Here is a 12,060-nt window from a genome sequence, read left to right as displayed (position 1 = left end):
CTTCTCGGAGCGGCCCACGCCCCAAAAGATGGTTATCCGGTTTTTGGAGTGGTGGTCACATTAAAGCGATTGGACAATGTAGGTCCTTTACTACTGAGAGCCTATACAATTGTATGTCACCTTAAATTTCAATTAGCTATTCTTTAAATAGAGACAAAGCCTCAGAGACTGTTTGTAATCGCACGATAGTCCGCAGGCAAAGTGGTTGCCAGAATAATCATTGGCAAAACTACCCCACACAAGAGCCATATGTCTGGCGGGAGCGTTTCTTCTTTAGATGCAATCGTATTCGTTACTAACACTCTGTGCCTGTGGAAAATATTTCTCGGTTTTGATATTTAAAAATGTGTGTTTACTGTGAGGAGGTTTCGAATCTTATTTATTGCATGTTTTGGATACCTTCTACGTGACAAATACCATTTGAATAACAGTTGACTTGTTCTCTACACTTTCGTCTTCCTCATAAGAAAGTATTCTCTAAATCCTTAACTATGCTTATTTCTTGCATAATAGTGCGTCGTACAGCCACTGGGCATTCAAAGGAAGATAAGCGAAACATAATACATTTTCACATGTCGTAACTGTGATACTCCTAAAGAAAGAAATAGTGAAGGAGTGTTGCATGGTTCAATTCCTATCCAGTTCGCAGCAACTGATGAATTAATACAGTCTTGGAGTTAGATTAATTCTAAACAATCTTAAGCGTTGTAGGTTGTGCGAAACCGAGAGACTGTTAAAGAATATAAGTAAGAATTTATCGCAGTAGACAATAGTACTTTAATCTGAAATTAAATGAACTTTCTTTGTTCTTTAGTGCAAAGCTCGCGTGGCTGTGCAGGTAGTTGTTGGTGTGGATGAAATTCAAAAATCGTTAGTAATAATAACTGAATTATTCTCGTCACCGAACTGCAGCCTCTCTGTATTGCCGCATCGTTAACTGCCAACGTGAAACATGGCACAAAATTTAATTTTGAAAGGGAAAACATAGGTAATCATCCAATCCAAGAGTAATTACACGGACCTGTGGTACAGATTTAACTATCAGAAATAACTGATGTAGGCACTGGTTGGCATCTTCTACTATAGTCCACAAATCACGATGAAATATTTGAAGAATAAAGATGAGAAATTCCGTTCTCAGATTCGCAGTCACGTCTAGCTTCTACCATGAATCAATACAGAGTCTCTAATATTTCATTCAGTCATCATGTAAAAAAGAAAAGACTGGCACCAGAGAGAGCAGTAAGCGTTGATCGTAAATAATCGCTGCTTCGTGGTCAATAGGAACTGTTGGGAACAGAAATTTCATAACTTAGGACATGATGTACGGTAGTACTGAAGATAAAGCGTAGACCAAAGAGGGACAGAGGACTTGGAATCATTTAGAATAAAAATTTATTGGAACATTTTATCTTGTTTCTACTCGAAAGTCAGCTGTTACGTAATTTTTTTTATATATAAGAAAACAGTCCAAACCGCATAAAGATGTTTATTTGTTCACTGGTGACCGGTTTCGACTATTGTTCTGGTCATCATCAGACCGCTTACTCCACGGGAGTCTGCTGAAGCTGGCGAGGAGCAGGCGCCACTCTAGGAGACATATAAGCACCGCAATTAGCTACTCTGAAGGCACAAAGTAAACATAAATGTTACTATGAACTAATAAAATGCGGTTGTACGCATTTCATCCATTCTTAAACATCTCTGATACTCCCGAATTATTGTAGCCATACATATAATACTCCTGATTCTTGGTCCTGAAAACAAACGTTGTTTACCATGAAAATGTATCTCACAAATTTGAAATATGGGTCGTTATAGACCTAATTCACCACCACATGTAGACACTTTCGTGAACGAGCGTAGGTGACGATCGTTACAAGATTAAATTCAAAGAGGAATGGAGTCATTAAATACCTGTAATGGATACAGTTAACTCGTAGTTGTTGTTCTTATCGCTATTATTTGTCAGTGATCTTTTGCGCATAGGGCTGTCACTTCATCATAACTACATCGATCGTGACCAGTTTCGACACGGGCGTCATTGTCCAGCGGGTATTCTCTTAGTGCGACACTTGTGTGTAGGAAAGTAAATTTCTTATAATGTGTCAGTGCGAAATAACATAGCTCCATGAAACTTGGACCATACATAGAGATAATTGCTGCAGTACAGATCAGTGCATTACGTAAGGTAACTGGAAGAAATACACATTGAGACGAATAGAAATGACTCTTTCATTTAAAAAACAGTAACTACAATGGAGTCACCGCGTTTTACGACGGTCCGCTGGACATTACAAAACGCCGGACACTGTTCTTAATGGGGTGTGCAAACACCTAGGACGGCAATACATGTTCTACAACGTGCTTCCATGCTGGCCACAAAGTTGGTGACAAGTTATTGGGGTAGAGCGATCCAATCCTCTACCACCTCGGTTGACAACCGTTGAATGATCTTTGGCGAATGTCGATGTGTTGTGGTACGTTTCCGTGAGGCGTCCCTCTAGTGCTCGACGGGTTGTAAACAGGGAAAACGGTAAGGTCAGTACAATCACCGAATATCCTCTCGTTTCAAGTGATACTCTACCTGCGTTGTTTGACACGGTCGTGCATTTTCATCCATAACAATGAACTCAGTGCTGGATGCGTCCTTGAGAAGACGCACATGGCGAAAAAGTACAGTGTCACAATATCACCGACCGAAGCGTGTACCGTGTTCAAAGATTTGGACGACGGTACGCCGCTGCAGCCCTCACCGTAACACGTGGACCACCAACAGGATAATGTGCGACAATGTTCCTGGATGCGTTACGTTTTCTCATTTGTTGCCTTGTGAGCGTTATATGTATTGTACTGTATTGTACGTTAACCGGGGGCCAAGAAACGACGGAGAAGCTCCTTCCCCGCCGCAGTGGTCCCCACGACGACTACCGCAGTCCACTTCACCCCTCCGCCGCCCCACACAGAACCACCCTTTCAGGGTTGTTTGCGCAGCAAATATCGATATAGTGTACCTGAGGCGGAATAAGGGAAACCAACCCACATTCGCCGAGGCAGATGGAAAACCACCTCAAAACCACCCACAGACTGGCCGGCTCACCGGAAAGAATGAAGTACGAAAATGAGAGTAAATCTAAGAAAAAATGGTTCAAATGGCTCTGAGTACTATGGGACTTTAACATCTGAGGTCATCAGTCCCCTAGGTCTTAGAACTACTTAAACCTAACTAACCTAATGACATAACACACACCCATGCCCGAGACAGGATTCGAACCTGCGACCTTAGCGGTCGCGCGGTACCAGACTGAAGCGTGTAGAACCGCTCGGCCACACCGGCCGGCGTAAATCTAAGAAAGGCGAAAGTAATGAGAACTATCAGAAATGAGAACAGCGAGAAACTTAAAATCAGGATTGGTGATCACGAAGCAGATGATGTTAATGAATTGTGCTGCCTAGGCAGAAAAGCAGCCCACGACGGACGGAGCATTGTCAAAAAGGAGAACAAAATGGATCTGAGCACTATGGGACTTAACATCTGAGATCATCAGTCCCCTAGAATTTAGAACTACTTAATCCTAGCTAACCTAAGGACATCACACACATCCATGCCCGAGGCAGGATTCGAACCTGCGGTCGCGCGGATCCAGAATGAAGCGCCTGGAACCGCTCGGTCACACCGGCCGGCCAAAAAGAGAATTTCATTGCCAAAAGAACTGTACTAGTGTCAAATATAGGCCTTATTTTGAGGCGGAAATTTCTGAGAACGTACGTTTGTAGCACAGAATTGCGTGGTAGTGAAAGATGGACTGTGGGAAAACTGTGTTACAGAAGAATGTTGAAAATTAGGTGGACTGGAAAAGCAAGGAATGAGTAAGTCGTCCAGAGAATCGGCGAGGAAAACAGTATATGGAAAACACTGACAAGAAGAAGGAATAGGATACTAGGATAACTGTTAAGACATCAAGGAATAACTTACATTGTATTAGAGGGAGCTATGAAGAATAAAGCTGCGCAGAAAGACGGAGACAAGAATACATCCAAGAAATAATTGAGGACGTAGGTTGTAAGTGCTACTCTGGGATGAAGAAGTTGGCAAAAGGTAAGAATTCGTGGTGGGCCGGATCAAACCAGTCAGAAGACTAATGACTGTAAAACAAAATGCGCAACAGGATTAGAATGCGAAAGTGGAGCAATTCTAGGAACAATGCGAGGATATTCCGGTAGTAGAGTAGCCTGCCCGTTCCGTCACCTTAAACCCCATGGAGCACCTGTGGGGCGCGTTGAGAAGACGAATTAGAACGTCCACATGCACTAAAAACCATGCACGACTTGTCAACAGCTCCAGTGAAGGATCTGAACGCCCTACCGCAACAACTCCTTACCAACCTGTGGGAGCATGCAGAACATGATTTCTATCCGTGGTGATCGAAGCATGTCCCGCTGTCAGTAATGTCCAGGAGACTATCATGAATCGCAGTAACATTACTGTAATTAATGTTAATTTGTCAAAAGTCCGCCTCAGTTGCGAAATGTTACTGGTCTTTACCCGGGTTTCAGCTAATCTAGACCTCTTCAGTAGCATAAACTAAACTAATGCACTCCAAAATAAGGCACAGACAAACACAAAAAGCTAAAGAACCGTGGTACCGTGTCAAGCTACGTTACTTGGCTGAGCAACAGCCCCGGCCCCACTTCGTGGAAAGCGGTCGGTTAGCCGCGGACGCTACATTGGAACTGACTGTCAGTTAAGTGGAATGCCCTGTTCCGAATTTTCTTGTCGCCGCTGTAATCCGCAACAACAATTTATAGTCATCCTTTTCATGGTACTTTTATGTATTTTGAAAACTGTGTCCATATTTGGTGCTTGTGATCCCGAAAGCATCATAGGAGTTGTAGATGTTGAGTGTTCCCTTGAAGTGTTACTTCTTATTCATGTGTAAGTACTTGTTCAAAGTAGACACCAGCCAAATGAGTATTTGTGCTCTGTCCGTATACTTACTGATTAATTTAACCTTATTTGATCAGGGCCATTAGGGCTTTCCTTACATCTGACCAGGGTTCCTCACACACAGTAAATACTACATCATAGTTATCTAAGAACATAACAGCTCTTGTATGACATCTAGTATTAGAACCATTCGAATGTCTGCAATTGGCGATGTGAGTAAGTTATACTGACTATGTACTGACAAAGTTAATACTGGCATTACTGGTACTACTGCAACTACAGCCACTAACAGTGACAGTAGTAATTAAATGACAATAATTGTGACATTAACAACAATAATGATAGTGGCAGATAAATGAAGAATTTATATGCCTACGAAATAGATGTTTTCTGAAATAGCGAGTTCAGGGAAAGGAAATTCAACGAGACTTCATCTCCTAAGAATACTGGGAAATGATGAAGACCATATCACAATGAGGGATGTACATAGGGCAAAGAGTGCGCATAGGGAATTTGTAGTCTTATTAGTGCTTTAGGAGATACGTCGGCCGGTGTGACCGAGCGGTTCTTCAGTCTGGAACCGCGCGACCGCTACGGTCGCAGGTTCGTATCCTGCCTCGGGCATGCATGTGTGTGATGTTCTTAGGTTAGGTTAGGTTTAAGTAGTTCTACGTTCTAGGGGACTGATGACCAAAGATGTTAAGTCCCATAGTGCTCAGAGCCATTTGAACCATTTAGGAGATGGGTCATTACTTCTCTTCTGAAGCTGGGAAAGTTACTTAGTTCTCTAATATAACGTAGGATGTTATTCCAGAGTCGCGATCCTGCTACTGAGGAGTTCTAGCAGGTGGTTGAACGATGGAGTTTGACTGAAAGCATTTGGTTCTGATGGGATCGGTTGTTTCCGCTGTGTTCTTAAGGTCGAGGAGAGCATTGATAAGACATCAGGGAAGGCACATAGTTCGGAAATTTTTGCGCTTGTCTGGAGGCTGTCGGGATAGCTGTGCATGTTATGGTGAAGTGTGATCTAAAAGTCAAACACCACAGGTATCATAAACACAGGCACTCATAAGCAATTCCAGGCGCCTTGAGCTTTCCTGAGAAAGCCCTTGCAGGATAACATTGCTGTAATTATCAACTGGTGGTATAAGTCTTTAATACGTTTCTTTTCAGGTCAAGAGGAAAGAGCTTGTTACATTTTTGTAGGGCACAGAGGTATGCTGATGCCTTCTTGTATAATACAGTAACATACTCTGTCCAATTTACATTTTCATCTACAATACTGGCCATTAAAAATGCTACACCACGAAGATGACATACTGCAGACTTGAAATTTAACTGACAGGAAGAAGATGCTGTGATATGCAAATCATTAGCTTTTCAGAGCATTCACACAAGGTTGGCGCCGGTGGCGACACCTACAACGTGCTGACATGAGGAAAGTTTCCAACCGATTTCTTATACACAAACAGCAATTAACCGGCGTTGCCTGTAGAAACGTTGTTGTGATACCTCGTGTAAGGAGGAGAAATGTGTACCATCACGTTTCCGACTTTGATAAAGGTCGGATTGTAGCCTGTCGCGATTGCGGTTTATCGTATCGCGACATTGTTGCTCACGTTAATCGAGATCCAATGACTGTTAGCAGAATATGGAATCAGTGGGTTCAGGAGGGTATTACGGAACGCCGTGCTGGATCCCAACGTCCTCGTATCACTAACAGTCGAGATGACAGGCATCTTATCGGCATGGCTGTAACGGATCGTGTAGCCACGTCTCGATCCCTGAGTCCACAGATGGGGACGTTTACAATCTGCACGAACAGTTCGACGTCGTTTGCAGCAGCATGGACTGTCAGCTCGGAGACCATGTCTGCTGTTTCCCTTGACACTGCGTCACAGACAGGAGCGCCTGCGATGGTGACTCAACGACGAACCTGGGTGCAGGAATGGCAAAACGTCATTTTTTGGGATGAATCCACTTTATTTTTACAACATCATGATGGTCGCATCCGTTTTTTGGCGACATCGCGGTGCACGCACATTGGAAGCTTGTATTCGTCATCGCCATACTGGCGTATCATCCAGCATGATGGTATAGGGTGCCACTGGTTACACGTCTCGGTCACCTCTTGTTCGCATTGGCGGCTCTTTGAACAGTGGACGTTACATTTCAGATGTGTTACGACCCGTGGCTCTACCCTTCATTCGATCCCAGCAAAACCCTACATTTCTCAAGGATAATGCACGACCGCATGTTGCAGGCCTTCTACGGGCCTTTCTGGATACAGAAATTGTTTGACTGCTTCCATGGCCAGCACATTCTCCAGATCTTTCACCAATTGAAAACATTTGGTCAGTGGTGGCCGAGCAACTGGCTAATCACCACAATACGCCAGTCACTACTCTAGATGAACTGTGGTATCGTATTGAAGCTGCATGGGCAGCTGTACCTGCACACGCTATCCAAGCTCTGTTTGACTCAATGCCCCGGCGTATCAAGGCCGTTATGATGTCCAGAGGTGGTTGTTCTTGGTACTGATTTCTCAGGATGTATGTACCCCATTCCGCGTGAAAGTGTAATCACATGTCAGTTCTAGTATAATATATTTGCCAAATGAATACCCGTTTATCATCTGCATTTCTTCTTGGTGTAGCAATTTTAATGGCCAGTAGTGTACATGCAGTTTAATTTTACCGCCACAATGGTATCTACCACCAGGACAATGCAACCAGACACACAGTTCGAATTGTATGTGCTTTGTTCGAAGGGAACCAATATGAGTTTACCGGACTCACCTGACTGCCAGCCCCCCTGGATTTAAATCCAGTCGAGAATCTTTGGGACCATAACGATGGCACTGTTCGCGCCATGGACCCTCAACCGAGAAACCTATCGGAGCTGACCACTGCTCCCAAACTGCGTGAAAATGTAATCGCTTGTCAGTTCTTGTATAGTATATTTGTCCTATGAGTACTCGTTCATCATCTGGATTTTTTCTTGGTGCAGCAATTTTAATGGCCAGTAGTGTATTATGGCTGCTAGATTCTTTGCTGCAGTCGAGTACTTGATATTTGTTCCAATTAGGGTTAAAAACTTCCGATATTTCTGGATGGTGAGTCTAGAATGACCCTGTGGTACTGTTTTGGTTTTTGATGGATTGACCCTAACCTTATACCCAGTCCTGATCGGGACAGTGCACACAGCACGGTGTTGTGATTCTTGCCAGCTGTCTTGGGGTTTATAGGTACGGGGAGGGTGCAGACGAGTGACGGTTTCGTTCCTTTGGCAGGCGCAGCGCGGCGGCTTCAGCCTGGAGACGGAGCGCGGCCCGACGCAGGTGACGAGCCGGCTGACGGTGGCCGGCGTCACCGAGGCGGACAGCGGCCGCTACACGTGTCGCCCGCCTGGAGCGCGGCCCGCCACCGTCTCCCTCACCGTCATGCGGGGTGCGTCCTCAACAACTCAACTACTCACTCACTGCTATGTCGTGTTTTACGCCGTCCTTATAAGGGAAGTTGTGGGCTCGAACAGGAATTTGGCATTCCAATTAAAAGGTCACAAGCCATCTGGCTTTCCTCCTTCCCTTTATATACTAAATTCATCTGCCCCTTGTCACGGCAGGTGCGAGACAGGACACTTAAGTTTCATCGTGCTAAAAGTTTCATCACGTTATTTAATATTGGGGATTGTGTTTTATAAAGGAGCAGTGGTTGTCGGTCGAGGCTTGTAGTTCGATTCTAAGAACTACAGAGAGCGACACGGGAGAGCATTTGGCATTCGTTGGCTTTATGTGAGTCTGCAGGCTTTCGTGGCCGTTGTCACTGGAGTTAAATCTTGTGGGGTATTAGGCCGCGTCATGTTTCTTCTAAAATGTTCGACGTTTTCGACACCTCTGCTGGGATCTTCCGCAGGATCTATTGGTGTCCACTCGTGCTAGAATGCTGTCAGAGACGAGTGTCGCGTCCACCACTTATAACAGGGGGGGGGGGGGGGGAGTTTCTGGCGTTCGTTGTGGAGTAGTGACAGTATTGGTTAAAATTCATATGGCTACCACTGGTGGGCGATAGTCATAGGCTAATGCAGAAGAAGGGGCGTGGGTAGCACATCTCCTGTGGATACCATTGGCGGTCATTGTTATTTGACAGAAAGGCACTATTCCACACTTATGCTGGAGGACGGTTATTGGTTAAAATGACTGCTACCGCTATTGGGTAGTCGTCATCAGTGGCTAGATTCGAAACGGACAGACCAAGAGAGTGGGAATGTTTACCTAAAATATTATTGTCTGCCGAGGTGACTTGCAGCGCGTTGTTTTTTCCGCTCACACGGTTGAAGTTTCTAAGAATGCATCTAATTTCAATAGAGAGGAGGGCTATAGGCTTCCGGCACCGTGGCTCCCCGCCATCAAGGAAGTAAATACGCGGCCGCGGTGTGTTAGCGGCATAAACAACGCGCTGCAAGTCACCTCGGAGGACAATAATATTTTGGGTAAACATTCCCCCCTCTTGGTCCATCCGTTTCGAATTTAGCCACTGATGACGACCAACCAATAGCGGTAGCAGGCATTTCAACCAATAACCCTTCTCCAGCATATGTGTGGAATAGTACCTTTCTGTCCAAAGACGATGACCGCATATGGTATCCACAGGAGATTAGCTACCCACGCCCCTTCTTCTGCATTAGCCTATGACTATGGACCACCAATGGTAGCCATTTTAATTTTAACCAATACTATCACTACTCCATCACGAACGTCAGAACCCCCCCCCCCCCCTCCCTTTATAAGTGGTCGCGACACTTGTCTCTGACAGTGTTCTAGCACGAGTGGACACCACTAGATCCTGAGGAAGATCCCAGCAGAGGGGTCGAAACGTCGAACATTTTAGAAGAAACATGACGCGGCCTAATAACCCAGAAGGTTTTAACTTCAGTTAACTTCATTCGTAGGCTTTGCTTCGGCTTGCGCGTGTCGAGGAATCACCTGAAAGGGCTCGCTGAACTCCTCCGTCAACGGTTTCACGGTCTTCCGCACGGTTTGCCTCTGTAGAAGATAGTTTCAAGTACTGGCTGCCACCTGGCGTCTTGGAATGTCTGGGTTTACGCATTGGAAAGAGGAACCTCACAGAGTTCACGTAACGTTAGGCTTCTGCAAATTCAGAAGTGTATACACAACTCTTTGATTCGCCCATCGCCTACCGACGTCACACAGAAATTTCTAGAACAAGCAGGCGCATGTCGAGACCTTCTGTGTTGGGAATTTATTAAAGTGGCTGTTTCCACGCTGTTGGCATGGAAAGTAACCAGCAGAGTCGGGGGCAGGAGCAGGTGAAAACGGACACCCTGGTTTCGGATATGGAAGATGAAAGGTCGCTGGTTTTAGAAACCGAGAACTGTAACTTGACGTTGGATGAGACTTAACGGTGTCGCTGTCCCGACGACGGTGATGCTGGTTCTTCACATGCGACCACGCACGGCCGACTTACCGGAACAGCACGATCGGCGATAGGTGGCCGTTCATGTTCGCAAAAGGGGACGTACCGTTAATCCTCGTACCAGTGGCAGCATCGCCTTTCATTTACTATTCAGTCATCCACTGGAGTAACTAAAAAATTTGATGGGTTACATTCGTATTAGTGATTGATTGTGCAGCTAGGATACTGTAGTGTTCCCCCAGTTGCCTCATACTTTTATTGCAATCACTTTTTCTATATGGCACATCACTGAATCTTGTGGTATGTCATTGTTTTGAATATAATGAAACATCCGTTTAATTTTAATTCTGTTTCATTTAAAGTAACTTGTAGTTAACTTCAGTTAATAACAATAATAATTATTATTATTCTTTTTCAATCGGTTAGAAGACCCATTCAGTAGGATTTTATGGAAATGCCCCACCTTAGGGTCGTTTCTGAGACAGCGATTTCGCTGGGCAATTAAAATTTAACATCCAATCTTAAGGGATGTGTGACGGAGTCTGGGCAGTTCAATTATTCCTGTACAATTTCACATCGAAACACCGTGGTGTTTTGCACTTTGTCCTCAAAAGCTTTACGTACAACGTGATTCGATTGACTGAAGCACTAGACTGTGTTACTGTTAGTTTCCCCTCAATCAGACTTTAAAAATCTACATAAGGCTCCTCAATAAAATGCACGAAACAAAATGCATCACGATAGGCACATATAACGAAAGCAATACCTGGACTGTCCTCAGAATCACATTCTTCCGCTGGAAAATAAAATGCCATTTAAATCACGTTCTTGAATTCAGCAACATGTATGTGGGTACTGTACCCAGCCGCTTTCCAGGAATATTGAAGCATAAGCTGACAAATGGGAGCGGACACCTGGCTGTAAGGTTTAGAATGTATTTTAATTGTGATAATTCCATTTCTTTATTTAATGTCGAAGTCAGTGAAGAAAGACGTTATGGAATGGCTCTGAGCAGTATGAGACTTAACTTCTGAGATCATCAGTCGCCTAGAACTCAGAACTAATTAAACATAACTAACCTAAGCACATCACCCACATCCATGCCCGAGGCAGGATTCGAACCTGCGACCGGAGCGGTCGCTCGGCTCCAGACTGTAGCGCCTAGAACCGCACGGCCACTCCGGCCGGCCGTTATGGAATCTGCTAGCCCTCTTGCATATATTTTATATCGGCGGAAGAAAGATGCTTCCAAAGATTGTAAGTATTTTGAATGATCAGGCATTTAGTGCCTTCACCCGTAAATGAATCATTTAGTATTGTTGTCCCTGTGAGCATTCCAAGAGTCTCAAAGTAGTGGACCCTTACTGTTGTTTACGACATTGTCATTAACAACATTCACGGAAAAGGATTTTAAATCGTCTTTCGACATTTTCTCTTGTGCTAGCCTCTAAATCTATGTTTGATGAAAGATTATCTTTAATAGTCCTTTTAACTTTCGAGCCGAAAGCTTTTTCCTGAAGTAAATATACAGTTTCCTATTAGGTGCTCACTAATTTGAAGGTCTAACATCTACTGTGTAACTGGGAACTGTATTGTGTGCATATTGCACCAAGGCAGTTATTGTTTTATTTCTTTTTTAAGATAGTGCGGCACCAGAAGTTAGTTCCTAATTTAACC

General features: G+C 44.4%; 1 protein-coding gene across 1 annotated transcript in view; it reads left to right on the top strand.

Moving 5' to 3' along the window:
* The window catches only part of LOC126281908 (uncharacterized), a 1,469,616-nt gene that overhangs the window by 1,388,819 nt on the left and 68,737 nt on the right, over positions 1-12,060 (top strand). The window contains exon 6 of the mRNA XM_049981233.1: positions 8,241-8,397. Coding sequence (XP_049837190.1) covers positions 8,241-8,397 — 157 coding nt within the window. The remainder of the gene's footprint in view (positions 1-8,240; positions 8,398-12,060) is intronic.

The sequence above is a fragment of the Schistocerca gregaria genome, chromosome 7, assembly GCF_023897955.1.
Source record: "Schistocerca gregaria isolate iqSchGreg1 chromosome 7, iqSchGreg1.2, whole genome shotgun sequence".
In the NCBI taxonomy this organism is placed as follows: Eukaryota; Metazoa; Arthropoda; class Insecta; order Orthoptera; family Acrididae; genus Schistocerca; species Schistocerca gregaria.
Note: the sequence above shows the minus strand (reverse complement) of the source record. Positions and strands in the feature narration are given on the sequence as shown.